Raw genomic sequence first — 21,144 nt, 5'->3', positions numbered from 1 at the left:
TGGCGCACCAGATCCCCCCGGGTGCGGCTGGGGGTGGCGCACCAGATCCCCCCGGGTGCGGCTGGGGGTGGCGCACCAGATCCCCCCGGGTGCGGCTGGGGGTGGCGCACTAGATCCCCCTGGGGCGAGGCTGGGGTTGGTGCACCAGGCCCCCTGAGGCGAGGCAGAGGCTGGTGCACCAGATCCCCCAGACCCCCCCCTTCCCTCAGACGAGGCTGGCGTGGCTGAATTTTTATTTATTTTATTTTTTGGGGGTTGAAGGCATAACTGTTTTATTTTACTTTTTTTTACATTTTTTTTTTAATTTATTATAATTTTTTTTAGCAGGGAGCACATTGTACTTGTGTTCCCTACTTTTCTTATATACAGATTACATATAAAAGTGATCTGATGGAAAAAGCCCATTGGATAACTGATTAAGATCAGTGATCCTAAAGAGAACCTGTCACCAGGGACCTCATTTCCACTAAAGACAGGTTGCAGAAGTTTATTTCTCCTGCAGTGCAAATCTGCATTTCTGCCTTTTCTAAGCATTTGCATTACAATATAATTGTGTGTTACAACTTACCTTGCACCCTGACAACATCCTGGGGTAGTCCCTGGTGCTGGATGCATTTCAAAAAACAACATGTGACTTTTCTGTGTTACTCCCTCCTCAGATCTTGGCCCCACCTTTGAGCTCCTGTATAGCTCCTCCTCCTGCTCCTCAGAGATCACAGCCTGGTCAGCCTGACATCACTGGGGGAGGGACATGCTGTACAGGAGCACAAAGATGGAGGCAGCCTGCAGCTCAGACAAGTCACATGTTTTTTTGAATGCATCCAAATCAAAGTCCAGCCCCTGTGACTGCCCCAGGATTTTGTCAGGGAGCAAGAGTAAGTTATAACACACAATTATATTGTAATGCAAATGCTTAGAAAAGGCAGAGAGGCATCTTTGCACTGCAGGTGTCATGGGCTTTTACAATCTGTCTTTATTGAAAATGAGGTCCCTGGTGACAGGTTCCCTTTAATAAGGACATGCAGAGAGGATGCACATAGCATCCTCACATGCCTCTCACAGGGGCCACTGTGACAGGGGACTGATTATATCAGCCCTCTGTCACAGTACAGGATCAATGTGACAGCCTGATAGATGGCTATGTGTGCAGAGTACCGTGGGCACAGACAGGGTTGTCTGTGGTCACATGACCTTGCATCGGGCTGTGAGGCTGCAGACATGATCGGGCAGCCTGTGGCCCAGCTAACAGGAGCATTTTATATTTATAAGCACAGGGCTTTTTTGAGGGAGTAAAACTGTCTGTATACTCATCTATGACGTGTATACAGGAATTATTAAGACTTCTGCACCAACTATAATTATGTTGAATCAGTTTATTAAAAGGAAAACAATGTATAGAACAATAAACTGAATAACCACTTCACATTAGAAGTAGTAGCGACATAAGTATAGGAATAAACAGTGCACACAAAAGTCATAGTAATAAAGCAAGCGTGGCCGGGCACATAGGACCGCCAATACAACAGTCAGTTTTACCCTAATAGACTATTGACCAGACGCATATCAAACAACCAACTATAATCATAATTATATATTTATGTGAAATTATATATATATGTAAAAGATTCTTAGACTTGACCAGGACAAATAGGTCTGTGGTCAGAACAGGCTCCCGAAAACTTTGAAAAAGTTTCTTTCCCAACAATATACATAGGTTTATACATGTTTGTACCATGGAGAATACTACATTTTCTGAATATGTCCCTTTCTGAGAATTGCAACATTACCTCCTAATCCATAACTTTACCCCTCGCCCCACAGATACGTATCAGATATCACGTCACACACGTGCACATGACGGCAGTGTATCATCACTGACCGCTCTCCGAGGAGGTTGTGTGCTCAGCTCTGGAGGGAAAGACAGACGCCTGGTATTATGGAGCGAGTCTCTGAACCAGATGAAGGAGTATGAGGTAAGCAATTATGCCAAGAGGATCACGTATGTAAATGATTTTTCTTTTCTTTACCATGTTCCCACTTTGTTTTTTTCAGATTCCGGAGCAGTATGGTGCCGTGCGTTCTGTCGCAGAGGGCATCGAGGGCGAACTTCTGGTTGGAACAACAAAGAACGCCCTTTTGAAGGGGTCTTTGGAACAAGGATTCACACCTGTTATACAGGTCTGACTTCATACGTTAACTTCATTCATCTACATAAGCCAATGTCATAAGACAAAAGACTACTCAAAACATCTCCAAACATGTTCTCCATACTAAGGTTACAGGATTACAGGGGTGCTCTTACTTCTTATAACTGCATCTGTAGCACAACCTAGGGGAAGAAGCTACCCTATAAGTCAGTGTGCAACCATGTAACAGATCTTACTACATGTTTGGTTTGCTAGGTAAAAGAAATCTGAAGAAGCCTCCAGTGATGACTTTTTGTCCATGTGTAGAGCAGCGGAGATAGAGTAGTGAGTCTCATAGCTCAGACTAAAATCTTCTCCAGAAGGACGAAAACAATCTAATTTACATATAGAACGGATACATGTAGAAATACAGTTTTCTCCTTCTGGAACAAAGCAAAATGGTATTTGCCAGCCGGTGGTCTCCACAAGTAGGAACTGTACTACCTGAAAACAAAGGTCAAAGAATCATCCTGTAACAGAGATTATAAGAATTTTACTGATGTGAATAGGAAAATGCCTTGGGTCATTGAGTATAAAACACACATGGGGGTGGAATATCCAGGTAATGGAATGAGAGTAATTCAGAACATGACAGAGATGGATTCCTTGAAGACAAACACAACTAGAAGAAATCTTGTTGGTGATATCCATTTAACATTTAAGGAGTTATATAGAGAGCATTTATAGTATAGTTATAGGAGTGTTGCTTTGATGATTGTGTTAAGTACATGTTATCCAAACTGAGTATTTTGTAGGGGTGTTCTGTACAAAATTAATTTGCCAACACAAGGGAGTGTATTTAATAGTTAAAGTTGTTACTCACCTATTGTCCCCCCTATTGTAGTGTGACTTACACAGTGTCGGACTAGGATACCTTGGGCCCACCAGTAAAATCTGATCTTGGGGCCAACCACAGCCATAAGTTTGTTACATAATCTATTAATATAATCATATAAATTACATAGAGGGTACTTTGTCCAGCACTACTTGTGCAGGATCTGGGGGCACACCGGTAGATCCACCTGTTCACCTGTGGGCCAGTCTGAGCCTGGACTTATCCATCTACTCTATGTGATGAGGTGAATGAATGAGGTCATGTAGAGTTATCAGTGACACCATAGCTAAAGCTGCTCACAGGATTAGGAAGAGGTGGGGTAGGTAAGTCTTGTGGGCATTGCTTAGTTGATATTTTCTTTGATTTGCTTTCCCCAGGGGCACACTGATGAATTGTGGGGTTTGGCTACTCACCCATTTCAGAATATTTTCCTGACATGCGGCCATGACAAGCAGTTATGTATTTGGAACGGTAATGACCATACGCTGAATTGGGCCTTTGTACTGGAGGTAAGACAAAAACACAGAAATGTTACATTACTATATCATTTTAAGGTTTTATAATATAAAGCAGGGGCATAACTAGGAAAGGCAGGGCCCCATAGCAGACATAGCACCCTCAGAAAATATACATATTTACATGTTCACACATGTATACATTTATGTGCACACTTTTATGCACTGATATATTTGTACACTATTTGTACATTCATACATTTACACAGATCTGTCCCAGTAGCCTTCTTTCCCTTTATGAACTAGAGCAGTGGTGGCAAACCTATGGCATGGCTACCAGAGGTGGCACTTAGAGCCCTCTCTGTGGGCACCCAGGCCATCACCAAAGAAGACTCAAGGTATCTATTTGCACTCCCGGGCAGCCCAGGACTTGTCACGCTCAATGCTATTTTAAAGAAACAGCGTTGCCTGGGACTACAGGAGGAGTGGGAAAGTGTGGACAGATCCGAATTATCATTGTAGCTTCTTCTCGAGGCACAAAAATTCTTCCTGTTCAGGGGACCTCAAATATGTCCTCCTTCTGTCTACTGTATTGCGTATTGGTGTCCTCACGATGCAGATACAATTGAACGCTACAACAGAGCAGGGAACAATAAGTTGATTAAATTGCCTTGTTGCCACTCTGTGATAAATAAGTAGGTTTGGGTTGTAGTTTGGGCATTCAGTCTCTAAAAGATTCGCCATCACTGAACTAGAGCATAGAGCCGCTCGCAAAAGACAGATTTTCTTTTGGGTTGTGAGTCCTTTATCTGGCCAGCTTCTAATCATTAAGGGTTCATTCTTGGGAGACAAGGTTCATTTTAGCACAAAAGATTAGATTTAGACCTAGATATGAAGAAAAAAGTGTTTTAGTTAGAACAGTGGTTTTTTTAGAAAATAAAATTCTCACTTTACCAATCTCCTTTGTCACCCTTACACAGTGGCTCAGTGGTTAGCACTACAGCATTGCAGCACTGGGGACCTGGGTTTAAGTCCCAGGGTCAACATCTGCAATGAGTTTGTATGTTCTCTCCGTGTTTCGTGGGTTTCCTCCGGGTCCTCCGGTTTCCTCCCACACTCCAAAACATACTGCTAGGTTTATTAGGTTGTGAGCCCCATTGGGGACAGGTAGTGATTTGGCAAACTCTGTGCAGCGCTGCGTAATCTGTGTGCGCTATATAAATAAAGGAATTAATTAACCACTGCTCTGTACTTCCTGCTCTTGACATGCAGGAAAATACTTCTCAGCCAATTAGATTCCAACGAATGTCTGGGATTTGCCCAGTGATTGGCTGAGCAGTCATTTCCTGTTTGTCAACAGGAACCAGGAAGTAGAACTGAGCAGTAGACCCTTAAATCAGTAGGGATCGCTTGGGTTAGTAAAGCTTTTTTTTTTGCAACCTAATCTACCCATTTTCTAAAATAAATAAAGTTGTAGCAGATTTCCTTTATGTATGTTTTTATCTATATCCTTGTTCTTGTAGGATCCTGGTTTATGTGCAGATTTTCATCCAAATGGCAGAGAAGTCTGTGTGGGCCTGAGCACAGGAAAGTAAGAATGGCAATCAGTTTTTTTTCAATTTTATTTGTTATTCTGCATTACATTTAAAAAATGTAATCTTACAGTTCTAAATATGTGCTACTTGCATTGTCCACTCACATGTTAATGACAGACCTAAGATTTGGGGTTCTAGCACTCGGCTCATACATGGTGCCATGGAAACAATGACTTGCATACATCTCCGAAATACATGTGTGTGTATAAGGCCTTACAGTGATATGTTCACTCTCTACAGGTGGCTGGTCCTGGATCTACAGAACCACAAAATCCTGTCTGTGCACTCTGATGGAAATGAACAACTTTCTGTGGTCCGATACTCTCCAGGTGTGTAATATAAAGGGTATGAAGTGCATTCTTCTTTTGTGAAGTATATTTGAGTTTTGTGTTCATCAGAGTGAGTGGTGTGTGCATATATTCTCATTCTGCTGCAATGGAATCTAAGGGGTAAGAGGTCACATTCTAGAATTTTACTATCTTGGTATACATTTTTCCTTCAGATATTACATGCTGCGGGGAATCATGTCCTGCAGATCATCAAACTTTTCCACCATGTTTACCATTTGTCTAAAAAGATTTATCTGGCTACGTTCATATTGCATTGTACCCGTACGTTGTAAGGGTATGTCAGGCGAATTCACAACGTACCCTTACAATGCAGAGATAGAATGTATTTCACTGTATTCTTATACTTTAATACACATAGGGGCAGATTTACTTACCCGGTCCATTCGCGATTCAGCGGCGCATTCTCTGTGGTGGATTCGGGTCTTCCGGCGATTTGCTAAGGCAGGTGTCGCTGCTGCGCTGAAGTCCGCCGAGGCCCGCCGGAGTTCGCGATCCATTGCCGGGTGAAGGTAAGTGCGTGTCCAGCGACATTTTTTTTTTTAAATGCGGGGGTTTCTCCGAATCCGTCGGGTTTTCGTTCGTCCACACCGCCGATTTCCGTTGCGATGCACCACAATCCAATTGCGTGCGCCAAAAACCCCGGGCAATACAGGGAAAATCGCCGCAAAACGGAAAAATTTGCGTAACCCGCCGGTAAAATGCGATTTGGGCCCTTAGTAAATGAGAAGTGAACATCAGCTGCAGCCATTGATATGGACAGTTACATTACTGGGAACTTCCCAGAGAGTACGGTCAGTGGAGGCTGGGGGATGGATGCACTGTTTCATCCATCCCCCATAGGCTATTATAGCCACCACTGAGCATATAAGCTCAGCAAGATAGAGCAGAATGGAAAGGCATAACTTGCTGCGTCTTTCCATTCTGTGTTTTCTGTCTTTTTGATGTTTACTGTGCAGACAGGCAAAAAGGATGCCTTCATCTGCCAGTACAAGTCTATGTATATGCTTAGTGTATACGCCATGACCTGTCCTATTGTGTACGCTGAATGTATCATAAAAATGAGATGTGAATAAAGCCTAAGATTTGTCCTCTTAGATGCTGCATGATTTTCATTATTCTGTGTATTTTTTCTTGCAGATGGTAATTTCCTGGCTATTGGCTCTCATGATAACGTCATCTACATGTACAGCACAGGCCAAAGAGATCATAAGGATTATTCACGTGATAGCTCTATAGAAGAAAGATATAGCTCCCAAGAAGAAGGGGAAAACGCAGATGGAGATAACTTTGCGTGTGAGCGAACACAGCAGTACACGCGATATGGAAAGTGTGTGGTGGGTGCTCATACTTTTCCCCTCTTATACTTTCATATTCCTTGTCAATGCAATTTGTTATATCCTTTAACAAAAAAAAGGATATTAACATTTTAGAGATTAGGAAATCTGGATATTCTGGAAAATGCACTTACTGCAGGCGTGCGATTAGGATTGACTGTTCTCAGATAAGAATCTCAGATTCTTATGGCGTTTTCTGTAGAAACTTATTAGTCTTGAATAGAGTTTTTAATTTTATATGGTCACTAAACTTTCCTACAAATAGTACATGTGAATACAGAAAACTTAACAATTTCTTATTGGAGGAAAAAGGCCCTTTCTCATGTCACAATAGAAGTCTATGAAGAGGGGAGGGGGAGGATTGGGCAGCAACAGAGGAAAAAGGCTGCTGGAGATATATAGGAAGTTTCTGTATCACCCAAAGTGTTTTAATACTTTCAGTGCCGGTCATTTCTTTTCTTAAAATATCCTGTGTGATTCTACAATGCTTCTACAAGAGAATGTGTGGAGCTTTTTCTCTGTGCAATTTATGGGAGACATCATAGCATTCAGTTGTCGTTCACCAGTTTGAGACAATTGAGAATAAGTGTTAAATTATACAGAATTACAGGCGGTCCCCTCGACACTCGACTTACATACGACCCCTAGTTACAAACGGACCTGTGGATATTGGTAATGTATTGTACTTTAGTCCTAGGCTACAATGATCAGCTATAACAGTTATCACAGGTGTCTGTAATGAAGCTTTATTGTTAATCCTGATTCTTATGACAACACAACATTTTTAAAATCCAATTGTCACAGAGACGAAAAAAGTTCTGTCTGGGATTACAATGATAAAATATACAGTTCCGACTTACATACAAATTCAACTTAAGAACAAACCTTCAGATCCTATCTTGTATGTAACCCGGGGACTGCCTGTACTGGTTTGCTTACAAGGGGTTTCCAGTCATATAGGTACTTGCCTTTCTCTGAGTTCACATGACTCTACGACGTGTCATACCTCTGGCCGGGCCTGCAATTGTTGGCAGTAATGTGCCTGCTACTAAAGCCAATCAGCGGCTTTATGCACAACTGGAAAGATAATTCTGACGTCACTGTTCCACCTCCTGTGACCACGGGAGTGAATGAAGCCATAAGAGTATGCAAGAGACGGGAGGGTCTTGCCACAGGAACAGGTAGTCAGGGGAAAGTGAAAGGGAACCTGTCACCAGGGACCTCATTTTCACTAAAGACAGATTGTAGAAGCCCATGACACCTGCAGTGCAAATCTGTTTTTCTGCTTTTTCTAAGCATTTGCATTACAATATAATTGTGTGTTATAACTAACCTCCCTGACAGAATCCTCTGTGTAGTCCCAGGGGTTGGGCTTTGGTTTAAATGCATTTCAAAAAACACTTGTCTGTGCTGCAGACTCCTCAGCCCCACCTTGGTGCTCCTGTACAGCTCCTCCCTCCCCACGGATGGCAGCTCACCAGGCTGTGACCTCTGTGAAGGAGCAGAAGGGAGGAGCTGTACAGGAGCACAAAGGTAGGGGCTGAGAGCTGAGGAGTGAGCACAGACAAGTCACATGTTGTTATTTGAAATGCATCCAAACTAAAGCCCAACCCCTGGGACTACACAGAGGATTCCATCAGGGTGCAAGGTAAGGTCTAACACACAATTATATTGTAATGCAAATACTTATAAAAGGCATAGAGAGGCATATTTGCACTGCAGGTGTCATGGGCTTCTGTAACCTGTCTTTAGTGAAAATTAAGTCCCTTGTGACAGGTTCCCTTTAAGTACAATACTTATTTTTCCCTTGCCTCCTTCTAACTACTCACAGTTTTTCTAATATACATGTAAAACCCCTTTAAGTTCTAATATCTCATATGTACAGTAATAGTCCTGCAACAAATCACAACTTGAGGAAGATCTGTACATTTCTTCTTCCAGCCTGAGGCATCAACTGTGTATTCTTTACTGTATATGAAATGACCACAATAAAATCACCAATAAAGTTGTTGTTTTACCACTATAGGGACACTCTAGCTTCATCACCCATTTGGATTGGTCAAAAGATGGAAATTATATCATGTCAAACTCTGGAGACTACGAGATACTATACTGTAAGTATTGGGAAATTCAAAATGATTTAATATTTGTCTTACTATGAATTACATTTTTTTACAATGATTCTCAAAAATGTACGTTAAATGGGATTTTCTAATCTCATGAAAATAAATAATCAGTTAAACAACTTTCTAATACATATCAGGGCACATTTACAAAGGGCTTTGTGCCAGATTTCTGTCAGACTTTGCACGTTCTTTGTAGTGGAATCTGCTTGCACAGGTATATAAGAAGTGTCTGCACCACATTTGTGTGGCAAGCGACCCTTTTTTGGGGCAGCTGCACTAGTCATCATGCAACACAAATTAGGGGGCGTTCCGGTGCTTAGTCGGACCGTGCACCAGATTTAACATGCAAGTCTGACAGAAATGTGTTGCGCGCCCCATGTTAAAGATAGACCAGAAAGAAAGTGGTGCAATCTGTCGGGCCAGTTCAGGGAGCACCAGATTCAATACAGAAATCCTGTATCTGGGCTCACCCAGCATTATACACAGGCAAGCCGCACTTTGGGGGATATTTATCATACGCTGGCGCTTGTGCGCCAGCATATGATAGCCCCGCCACTGCAAATTCGCAGCCCGATACATCAAGAGGCTTCTGCCTCTTGATGTATCAGGGCTGCTGGCAGCGCAGCGGTTACCCTACGCCAGGCCTTGCCTGGCGTAGAAAAAACCGCAACCGGCGACTTTTCACGTATGAAAAGTCAACGGCAGCAGCAAGTGCGCAGACGCGGGGACAGTAACACCCCGCGCCGGCCCACTCCTGTCTGGCCGCGCCCCCCTTCACGCCCTTTCACGCCCCACTGGCGTGAAGGTGGCGGATCGGGTCAAATAATCGCAAAAGCTAGCAATAAGCTAGCATTTACAATTATTTCTGGGCCTCTGCGCCACTGGCAGAGGTCCTGATAAATATCTCCCTTTGTGCAGTTTGAACCATTGTTAGTAAATGTGCCCCATTGTGTAAAATGGGTGATTCAGGAAAATAAAATATGTTTTACTAACGTATTAAGCCCCCTGAGGCCCCCCTATGTTTTACTATTATCGTAAGCCCTCTGAAGAAGTGTGGGTGTGCGAAACGCAAAGGTGACTTTGTGTTATGGGTAAGACATAAGTTGTTGGATATTAATATGACATAAGTTCAGATTGTTTCAACGGGTTATGAAATATAATGGGGGTCATTTACTAAGGGCCCGATTTGTGTTTTCCCGACGTGTTACCCGAATATTTCCGATTTCCCCTGAATTGCCCCGGGATTTTGGCGCACGGATTGTGGTGCATCGGCGCTGGCATGCATGCGACGGAAATCTGGGGGCGTGGCCGAACAAAAACCCGACGGATTCAGAAAAACCGCTGCATTTGAAACAAAAAATCTGTTGCGGAGCTTGCACTTACCTTCACTCAGCCAGGCTCGGTGAACTCCAGCGCGTTCCAATGCTTCTCAGCGCAGCAGCGGCACCTGTTGGACGGCGGAGGAACTACCTTAATGAATCCCGGCCGGACCCGAATCCAGCGCAGAGAACGCGCCGCTGGATCGCGAATGGACCGGGTAAGTAAATCTGCCCCAATATGTTTCTGATATATGGCACAAGCAGTTTATAGAAATATTTATAGTTGGAGTAATATATATCAAGTTGGAGAATGTTTATACACTGTAGCATATAAATCTATAGTCCCTTGGGTGATTGTTGAGGCAAAACTCATATATTGCTGGAAACATCAATTCTTTAATTGAACAATATTTATTGTTGTGTAGTTTTTAAGATGACTTGTTAGTAAAGTGCTTTGTTTTTAAGAACCGTGGACACTCGTTTTGTAAGGGTTTGGATATGTCTTATATCTTTCCTAGTCCCAGCAACTTTACTTTAGTTTTGGCTTTGAAACTGGAAGGGATTGTCCAGCAATGTGCTTTAAAGGGAACCCGTCACCACTATTTTCACAAATACAGGTAGTGGCAGGTTCCTATAGAGCTCTAGTAACTATCTGACCTCCTGCTTTTAGCTAAAAATTATTCCTCTCAGATCCCCGTAAAATCAGTTATAATCTTGCATGGTATATATACAGCTTTGGAGCGAGTCCATGTGGGGAGGGGGGGGGTGGCCTAATGTCATGTGACCAGGGTGACATCATCAAAGGTCCTTGAGCTACTTCATATGAAAACTATACCCCATGTACATATCTGACCACATAAAACAATCACAGCAGCCTCCATGGACTTCTACTCCTCTCCATGCTTCTGCTGTGATTTCATGTGATAAAATATGCTGTGATTTCATGACATATATGCTTAGTGTACAGTTCCTAATGCTACAAAAGCTATAGGACCTGCGATGATGTCACCCTGGTCACATGACATTATAGCAGCATACAGAGATAGGATGGGGAGGAGCTGCTGGATTCAGCCTGAGGAGGCCACGCCCACCTGGACTTCATGTAGCCATGCTTAGTTACCAGATAAAACTATGAAGTTGAATATATGGGAATCTCAGGGGCATAATTTTTAGCTACAACCAGGGTGTCAAATAGTTATTAGAGCTCTATAGGAACCTGTCACTACCTGTATTTGTGAAAATAGTGGTGACGGGTTCCCTTTAAGTCCTGGACTTCAGTGGCTAAACTCTTTCCTGGTGTCTGATTTATGTGGTCATAAATCCTGGTGCTATTTATGCGGCCATTTATCCTCATCACTTTCTCTTATCTAGGGGATATCACTGGAGGCTGCAAACTGCTCCGAAATAGATACAAAAACAAAGACCGTGAGTGGGCAACGTACACATGTGTCCTGGGGTACCATGTCTTTGGTAAGTAACTCCCCAGATTTATCACTGTGTCTGATGCCGGATGATAAATCTTCTGCAGTATACAACCGTACAGCTCTTAATCTACCCCTTTGGAGGAGATGTATTAAAGTGTTGGTCTGTAGACCAGTGCAGGGTAGAACTAGACAGTTCTCTGCTGCACCAGATTAATCACTGGGGGGAATTCATTAAGAAATCTCCTCTGCCAGCGCTCGTGTGCCCCTATTTATTAAGAGGCTCCATCCGGTTAGTGAATATGGGCACAAACACTGCCAGTTGTGACCTGTAGAGCAGATTGAGTTTTTTGCTCTAGTCTCCGACGGTTTTCCGGTGGAGACTATAGTAAATGTGACAGGCCCGGGCATTCGCGGCATGGCCCTCCCACCTGGTCTCCACCCCGACATGCCTATAGTGGTATGCGGGTCGGAGAATGCCAGAAACTGGCAGGAACGGGGATTTACATGTGGCTTCCCCATCAGAAAGCTAGTGGAGAAGCCATAATGAATCTCCCCCACTGTGTCTGATGTTGAATGATTAATCTGGTGCAGTAAAATCCTGGAGAGTTGTACTCTACCTCCTATTAGTTGCTCTACTTTGCTGCGCCATCATATTGAGCTTTCTGTCGCACAGACTGAATTTTCTTGCAGGGACACGCCCCTTGTGACAGAGGACACACCCCCTTTTAAAACAAGACACTAAACTGCCTAAAAATTGTCAATTTTTGTTGCAAATGACTCCAGTACTCTGGCGTATGCAGATTGATGCATCTCCCCCCATTGTGTCTAGCTGCAGTATTTGGTACATCCAGTTGCTGTGAGTGCTGATGTCCAGCTTAAATTGATTTATATAACGTTTGTGGCCGATGTAGAATAAGCACATTCATTGTCTTTGTCCAAAGAAAATTATTGTAATTTATCTCTTTATTTTTTATAGGGGTGTGGCCAGAAGGCTCTGATGGGACAGATATTAATGCTCTCGCCCGCTCCCATGGGATGACCATGATATCGGTTGCAGATGATTTCTGTAAAGTTCATCTCTTTCAGTATCCCTGCAATAAACCTAAGGTATGAGGCCCGCCATGTTCCTGTGTTACATATGGTAACTATACCATATGTTACATACATCAATAATGAATTCATATCTCATGTATCTTTTCATTAGGCCCCGAGCCACGTCTATTCAGGCCATGGAAGTCACGTGACCAACGTTCGCTTCACGCACAATGATAGTTACCTCATCTCATTGGGTGGGAAGGACGCAAGTGTTTTTCAATGGAGGGTTGTGAAAACTGCTAACATTCCTCGGAGCCATTCCCTGTCCTCCACCTCCTCCATAGAAGCTGCTCATTGAGCGATGTCTCCTCATACTCAAAGCTGCATCGTGTAAAAATGACTCGCAGAACAAAGAGCCGAATACCATTTATGACAACTATTGTATCTGACAACATCAACATTATTGTTACCTTACTCAGAAATACCACATAAGGTAACTATGAGCCAGCTTCATGCAGGTGCCTGCTAGTAATGGCGCCACAATCTGGCACACAATCCCAAATGTAAATACGGTACAACACAGAGCTTAGTCTCAGACATACCAGCATGCTACATTTCCCTTAGGGGGTATTCAGGCGTGCGCTTTTGATCATGTTTCACCTATATAATGAAGAAAATTGCATCAAAAATGTATGAGATTTTTGATGAACTTTTATCCGTGCCATCATTTTGCATCCTTACTTTGCTTCCCCCTATACTGCCACAAAAGACTGAGCCATAGGTCTTAACACCATCTTAACTACTGAAGCACAAGCACAGCAGATACTACAGCAATATTTACTGTATCCTATACATATCATAGTGCAAGCCTCCAGCTGCAAATATTAGCTTTCTTAAAATGGGGCATTCATAGGGCAAAAATGCATCGATGTCATCTGGTTGATATTATGGTTGTAAATGTCTTGGGGCTGAAAAATCATCTAATTTTTTTGGTATGGTTAGTGTATACACTGAATGTGTATATAGACATTTACTGGCAGGTGGTAGCATCTTTTCTGCCTGTCTCTGCCCAATATATGTCGGATCCTGCAAGAAACACAGAATGGAAAGAGCGAGCAAGCTACTTCTTTCCCCCCTGCTGAGCATCCTATACACTCAGCTGAAGCCATAATAGCCTATGAGGAACGGATGTGATAGTATTGCATCCATACCCAGCCTCTGCTTAGGGAGGGCCCTAGTTATTTTACTGCCCCTGTATGGACATCCCTGAACATCGAAAGCAGCAAATCACTGTCTGCTGCCCATGTTCACTCTTCCCCTTGCACTCAGGGGGGAAGAGGAACAGGACAACATATCCCAATGCATGAGCTTATAGTGGGAGCCATCCAAGCCCTCCGTTGTACATCAGGAATCTGCCCAATTTATCCTTACAACACAAAGCTACAATATGGCGTGATTATAGCCTAAGGTAGTGATGGCGAACCTTTTGTAGACAGAGTGCCCAAGCTACAACCAAAACCTACTTATATGTCGCAAAGTGCCAACATGACAATTTAAGCAGCAACTTATTGCTTCTTGCTGTAGCACAGGTTTCAATTGTATTGGTGTCCTGAATTCACCAATACAATAGAAATATGATGGAGAAATTTGGATTGTTGCTTCCCTCCAGGGTCCCCTGAAGAGAGAGATAATCAGGGGACACAGAGCAGGAGCTCCAATGACAATCCATCTCTATCATGGCACTTTCTGAGCTTTATTGGATCACAGGAGAAAACCTAGCTGGCAAATTCTGTGTTGGGGTGAAGGCCTGGGTGCCCACAGAAAGGGCTCTGAGTGCCACCGGTTTGCCACCACTGGCCTTAGGTGTATATCTAACAAGTTCCAATTTAATAGCCATTTACGCCCCTGACAAAAGTGTTGTCCGCTCTTTCTTTCGGTGGAGAAGTTTGCATGAGGAGTACAGGACAGATCGCTATCTTATGAGTATGGCAGCTCTTATGACCTGAACTATGAGCATCCTAGATACCATAGTGGATCTGTAAGGTTTGGTGATTGAAATAGGATATGTGACCATAATAAAGTCTGCATAATATGGATATGGATGCATTAAGGCCGCATGAATGAAGCCTGAAGAAGAGCAGATATTCCCTACTTTAAGATGTATTGGGGCTAGTGAGTATAACATATAAAATGCTTTGCTGGTGCTGACACGACCATAACATAAACCGAGTGAATCCCTGATTTATATGAAATGTTACTACCAATAATTGCACTATAGTCAATCTCCTTAAAGGACATATACCACCAGGATGAAAGACTGTATGCACTGTATGAGCCTGAAGGGCTCCAGAATCCATTAACACCAATGGAGCCTGGAGCCCCTCTGACTAATTTGCATACAATCCTTCATCCTGGTGGTAGATTTCCTTTAAAGACATGAAGCTTTCAATGCCATAACGCTGACTCCGAGCCATCAGTGATAGAAAACTAACTAACATGAGAGCTGCGCCGCCTAATGGGATAGATACGCATAGTATCTGCGGTGTTATATAAAACCGTATCATACTCGAATCTGAAAAGCTACGTGTGGTTTAGCTACAGCCCTGCAACGACCAATCATCACATTGAAAAACTGCAGCCAATTGTGGTAAATCACATGTAGTTTTCAATCTGCTATGTGTGAACAAAGCTCAACCTCCCCTTATGCTCCTATAATGAACCTTCACCATTCCCTTTATCTTTCAAAGCACTTTCTCCTGCTCTCCTGTATATAAAAGATAGATGTTTCATTACTGTCCTCAAATTTATATGAATTTTTATTAAATATATAAGATATATTAAATAATGTGTCATTATTTGGGTTACTACTCATGTTACAAACTATTTTCGTCTGAATTTGGGCCAAGAAACTTGCACCGTAGCCTGGCTTGATTTCCTGCATCAAATCTCTAACCACTGGACTGAACGGACCTTCTGGGGCTTGTTTACTAAGGGTCCGTGGCCGCACTTTTGTCGGATTTTCCGGCGTTTTCGGGTTTTTGCAGGTTGTGACAGGTTTTTAACGGGATTGTGTGGTATGCAACAGAAATTAGGGGGCATGCTGTCGCACAATCCGACTGATTCGGACTGAGCGCGGGATTTAACTTTCAAATTGTGTCACAAGACAATGCACTTACATGCACCAGGAAGAAGAAGGTGAACTCCGGCGGACCTGAGTGGGAAAGCGACGCATGCAGGATATCGGGCGCACAATCTTAGTGAATTGCAGTAGAGTGCATTATCGTCAGACAATGAACTTTTGGTGCACTCCAGCAGATGGGTAAGTATATGAGCCCCTCTGAGTTCAGTCCAGTGATACAAGGTTCTGTCTAGGAAATCCTGCCCATGTTTGGAACGAGTTTCTTTGATCAAACTCTTTGCGGGCAACCTGTACACAAACATTGTCAAAAATCAGATTTGAAATAAAGACATTAATGTCCTAATTTCCCATATGATAAGAAGGAATCTGCCATCCGTTTTTCATGGATTCTGATAAACTATAATCAATGGGTGATCCGTAGCCGTTTTAATACTAATTCCCAATCTGATTCATCAACTATTCTGTATATTTGGGCAATACACAGTAATACTTCTCTAAATCTGCGGAAATGGACACTGGACGTTACCACTTCTCCCATGGTGTAGGTTTGGGCACTGCATTTGTATGACTTTCTTTCATCTTGTTTACACTCACCGGCCACTTTATTAGGTACACCTTTTGCCTTCAGAACTGCCTCAATTCTTCGTGGCATAGATACAACAAGGTGCTGGAAGCATTCCTCAGAGATTTTGGTCCATATTGACATGATGGCATCACACAGTTGCCGCAGATTTGTCGGCTGCACATCCATGATGCGAATCTCCCGTTCCACCACATCCCAAAGATGCTCTATTGGATTGAGATCTGGTGACTGTGGAGGCCATTTGAGTCCAGTGACCTCATTGTCATGTTCAAGAAACCAGTCTGAGATGATTCCAGCTTTATGACATGGCGCATTATCCTGCTGAAAGTAGCCATCAGATGTTACAGGGTACATTGTGGTCATAAAGGGATGGACATGGTCAGCAACAATACTCAGGTAGGCTGTGGCGTTGTAACGATGCTCAATTGGTGCCAAGGGGCCCAAAGAGTGCCAAAAAAATGTTCCCCACACCATGACACCACCACCACGAGCCTGAACCGTTGATACAAGGCAGGATGGATCCATGCTTTCATGTTGTTGACACCAAATTCTGACCCTACCATCCGAATTTTGCAGCAGAAATCGAGACTCATCAGACCAGGCAACGTTTTTCCAATCTTCTACTGTCCAATTTCGATGAGCTTGTGCAAATTGTAGCCTCAGTTTCCTGTTCTTAGCTGAAAGGAGTGGCACCCGGTGTGGTCTTCTGCTGCTGTAGCCCATCTGCCTCAAAGTTCGACATACTGTGCGTTCAGAGATGCTCTTCTGCCTACCTTGGTTGTAACGGGTGGCGATTTGAGTCACTGTTGCCTTTCTATCAGCTCGAACCAGTCTGCCCATTCCCCTCTGACCTCTGGCATCAACAAGGCATTTCTGCCCACAGAACTGCCGCTCACTGGATGGTTTTTCTTTTTCGGACCATTTTCTGTAAACCCTAGAGATGGTTGTGCGTGAAAATCCCAGTAGATCAGCAGTTTCTGAAATACTCAGACCAGCCCTTCTGGCACCAACAACCATGCCACGTTCAAAGGCCTCAAATCACCTTTCTTCCCCATACTGATGCTCGGTTTGAACTGCAGGAGATTGTCTTGACCATGTCTGCATGCCTAAATGCACTGAGTTGCCGCCATGTGATTGGCTGATTAGAAATTAAGTGTTAACAAGCAGTTGGACAGGTGTACCTAATAAAGTGGCCGGTGAGTGTATATTGGCACTGCACAGTCTATTTCTCTTATCCTGTGTATAGGTACTGTTCGTGTGTCTTTAGTCCATTAAATTTAAGCTCTGCACCATACCCATTTTCTTATTCTCTATATCCAGCTTGGTTCTGTTACTGTATCTATGCGACTAGTGTAATATCTCTTGCCCCAGTGGTCCTAGTCCCCGTGTTACACACATAGATGCACTGCAAGGAACACCCTGTGCTAAACAAAAGTAGCCCCTTACAATTTATGGTTATGAAAAACATCTATCCACACAGGAAACCTGTTTCTGGTACCATACCAAGCTACTGTATTGATATAGTATTTTAGTTCCTTGTACAGCATCTATGTATCCAACTTTGTTCTGTTACTGTATCTATATTGTAAGTTTAGTTCTGATACTATTTATATGTAGTTAACCTTTTTCTGGTACAATATCCGCATAGTAAGCCTGGTTCTGTTACTTAGTAATCTTGGTCCTGGCACTGTATCTATGTAGTTAGTTTGGTTACATTGCTGTATTTATGTAGTAATCTTGGTCCTGGCACTGTATCTATGTAGTTAGTTTGGTTACATTGCTGTATTTATGTAGTAATCTTGGTCCTGGCACTGTATCTATGTAGTTAGTTTGGTTACATTGCTTTATTTATGTAGTAATCTTGGTCCTGGCACTGTATCTATGTAGTTAGTTTGGTTACATTGCTTTATTTATGTAGTAATCTTGGTCCTGACACTGTATCTATGTAGTAAGTTTGGTTACATTGCTGTATTTGTGTAGTAATCTTGGTTCTGGTGCTGTGTATATGTAGTAAGTTTTGTTGTTGATTGTTGGGGCCCACATTTTCATACATTTCAGGGTCATGGAGTTCAGTTTATGACTATCATCACAGAATGAAACCTTGTGTAGAATCCAAAGAAATACCAGCATCAGTCGTATGAGCAGCAGTGCCACCTATTGGTGGACCTGCATAGAGGTCCTCCCATTATCTGTTCTTTTTTACTGCACTCTGTGGATGCAAATGTAGAGATTGGAGAAAAAAAGAAGAAGAGGAGTTGAGTTACAAGCAGCTGCGTCCAGATTCAGGCACCAATTACAGGATTTCCTTTACATAATTCTACTTATGTGCATCCACTTATTCCAAATTCCATGCAATGTGAGTCCCAAATGACAGCTCCCCCCCCAACTGACCCCTTTGGGTCAGTACGATCACTGAGATACTCAGCCGCAACCTTGTATTAGTGATGGGAAGTCCAGCTCTTCTTAGTGAGCCGGCTCATTAGGCTCCGCTCACTAAGAAGAGCCGGCTCTTCTGGCTCCTGAACAGCTTCCTATTAAATATATAATAGGGAGCCGCAGGCCAGTCATTCACCTCACACCATTTCACTTTTAACCTAAAGGGGGCGTGGTGAGCCAGTTAGGGGCGGGGTTAAGAGCGCCATCGGCTCACTGAGTTGATCCAGCTCACGTCGTTCACGAACATGAGCCAACTCTTAGAGCCGGCTAGTTTGAGAACGACACATCACTACCTTGTATTGCTCTTACCTGGGAAGGAGGTCGTTGGGCAAAATTTGGAAATACATGGTCCATTCCATTCTTCACTATCAGTAAACACAATACCAGTGCTGAAGTTCTGTAAACATATCTATGTGTAATGCAAGGACTCCTGTCCTATGTGTGTGCAGTCCAAGCACTTTTTTTTCTAGTTCCAAACCGAGCGAGAGCTTGTTTTTTGTGGAATGAGTTGTATTTATTAGTAGCGGCATTTGTTTTGGGGGTAAATGCAAGAAAACTGCCTACACAGTTTCCAAATTCTAGAAAACAATGCTTCTACTGTGCTCCTTGAAGGATATGTACCATAAAAATACATCATTGATAGACCAGGGGCACCTAATCTCAGATCCAGGCACCGTGAATGTGGTTGTCTTATTATATTTGTTATCCACAGCCTCCTTCCTTCAACTTTGAAAATTATGCTAATGTACCAGATGGGTTATGGGCGTTGTTATCTGAGCCCCTTTCTGCTGTAACTTCCCAGGCTGTTACAATGTCTCCCCCTTCAAACTGTTTTCTCTGCACTCCCCAACATGTGAATGGTCCAGGGTAGGGGTAAGTAACTATACAATGCAGAACAGATTGTGGTGGCCTCTGGTAACCCAGCACCCCCAGTTACACACCTTCCAACCTAGGGACCAAAATAGGGTCAATGGATGAAATTTTCTTTGCTCCAACACACACCCTAAAATCATAAACACGTGTCCCAAAATGTCTGATCTATCAAAATATAAAAAGAATTATTCCCAACGATGAATCCCGTAATGGAAAATAACACCCTACTGTTTGAATCTCCACAACACATAAAAATTTCAAGAAAAAAGTAAAAAAAAAAAAAAAACAGGAAAAAAATACAGGAAAAACAGGTCATACAGTCCCAAAAACGGTATCAATGAAAACGTAGGCTTGTCCTGCAAAAAATGACACCTTACACAGGTAAGGGCACTGAATGTATGAAAAAGGTATTGCCAGAAGATGGCAGAATTGTTTTGACACAAAATGTATTCATTAAACCGTAATAAAACTTTTACTATTAATTTGGCATCTCTGTGATTGTACTGACCCAATGAATGAAGGGAAGGTGTCATATGGAGTGCACAGTAAAATATATAAAAACTAATGTAAAAAATATAAATATATAAATACAAATATAGGAACATGACCTGTGTTTTTTTTGTAAAATTTAGCATTTTTAATTTTGCAGCTTTCCTGTACACTGAACAAAATATAAAATGGTGCCACAAAAAAGTAAAATTTATCCTGCAGCTAATAAGCTCTGTAGACAAAATCAAAATTGGTTTTTGGTAAGAGAGGACTGAAAAATTAAAACACAAGAATGAAAAGGGGCACAGTAAAGAATTAAGAAGCTGCAGCAACAACTCATAGATCCAGGCGCTGGAACTGTGGTAATCCTATATTTGTTATCAGTGGCCTCCTTCCTTCTAAAAACCAACTTTTAAAATTATGTTAATGAGCCTACTCTGTGATTTGGCTTTACAGTCTGTTACACTGTCTCACCCTTCCCCCTGCTCCCTCAGCACTTCCCGCTCACTGCACCTCTGCGTAGGAGACATATTAACTGTAAAGCCAGATCAAAGAGGAGCTAGGGTAGCTCTTTCACCTCATTAGCATAATTTTAAAAGTTGTTTTTAAAAGGAAGGAGACCATGGATGACAAATATAAAATTGCCACGGTCACTGGTGGATTTTGACGGTAGATGTACTTTAAGCTGTAAAACTACAAGCCCCAGAAATCCATTCTCCATCATATCAAATAGACAGCAGTCCGCACATTCGCACTGCTCTCGCCTTCGTGATTAACACGGATTTACAGCGGCATCTCACGTGTTCCTTATGCTTCAATCTCATTGGCTACTCGGTAGCATCGGCCAACTTCGGCTATTTCCGTTACCCGCACCTCGTGCATCTTCGGAAACCCACGCTTTTACCCGCCGGAAGTATATTCTTCCCCAACCAGTGCTCCTTATTCTCTGTCCGGAAGTCCCTCCC

The 21,144-nt window shown here is 42.8% G+C and overlaps 1 protein-coding gene and 1 long non-coding RNA gene across 3 annotated transcripts in view; one reads left to right on the top strand and one right to left on the bottom strand.

Annotated features, from left to right (window-relative positions):
- The window catches only part of EML3 (EMAP like 3), a 53,381-nt gene extending 37,900 nt beyond the window's left edge, over window positions 1–15,481 (top strand). For both annotated transcript variants that reach the window (XM_072118475.1, XM_072118476.1), the window contains 10 exons: window positions 1,822–1,973; window positions 2,053–2,178; window positions 3,399–3,530; window positions 5,000–5,067; window positions 5,312–5,400; window positions 6,559–6,755; window positions 8,782–8,869; window positions 11,572–11,670; window positions 12,601–12,731; window positions 12,829–15,481. In XM_072118475.1, the coding sequence (XP_071974576.1) occupies window positions 1,822–1,973; window positions 2,053–2,178; window positions 3,399–3,530; window positions 5,000–5,067; window positions 5,312–5,400; window positions 6,559–6,755; window positions 8,782–8,869; window positions 11,572–11,670; window positions 12,601–12,731; window positions 12,829–13,017 (1,271 nt within the window). In that variant the 3' untranslated portion in view covers window positions 13,018–15,481. The remainder of the gene's footprint in view (window positions 1–1,821; window positions 1,974–2,052; window positions 2,179–3,398; window positions 3,531–4,999; window positions 5,068–5,311; window positions 5,401–6,558; window positions 6,756–8,781; window positions 8,870–11,571; window positions 11,671–12,600; window positions 12,732–12,828) is intronic.
- LOC140071147 (uncharacterized) lies at window positions 1,967–21,141 on the bottom strand. The gene is made up of 3 exons (XR_011849071.1): window positions 21,053–21,141; window positions 3,435–3,524; window positions 1,967–2,630 (listed from the first exon to the last, which is right to left on the bottom strand). It is a non-coding gene; the product is annotated as an uncharacterized lncRNA (long non-coding RNA).
- Window positions 21,142–21,144: the final 3 nt, after the last annotated feature.

Source organism: Engystomops pustulosus, chromosome 7 (genome assembly GCF_040894005.1).
Source record: "Engystomops pustulosus chromosome 7, aEngPut4.maternal, whole genome shotgun sequence".
Classification (NCBI taxonomy): Eukaryota; Metazoa; Chordata; class Amphibia; order Anura; family Leptodactylidae; genus Engystomops; species Engystomops pustulosus.
This window is presented reverse-complemented; position numbering and strand designations above follow the sequence as displayed.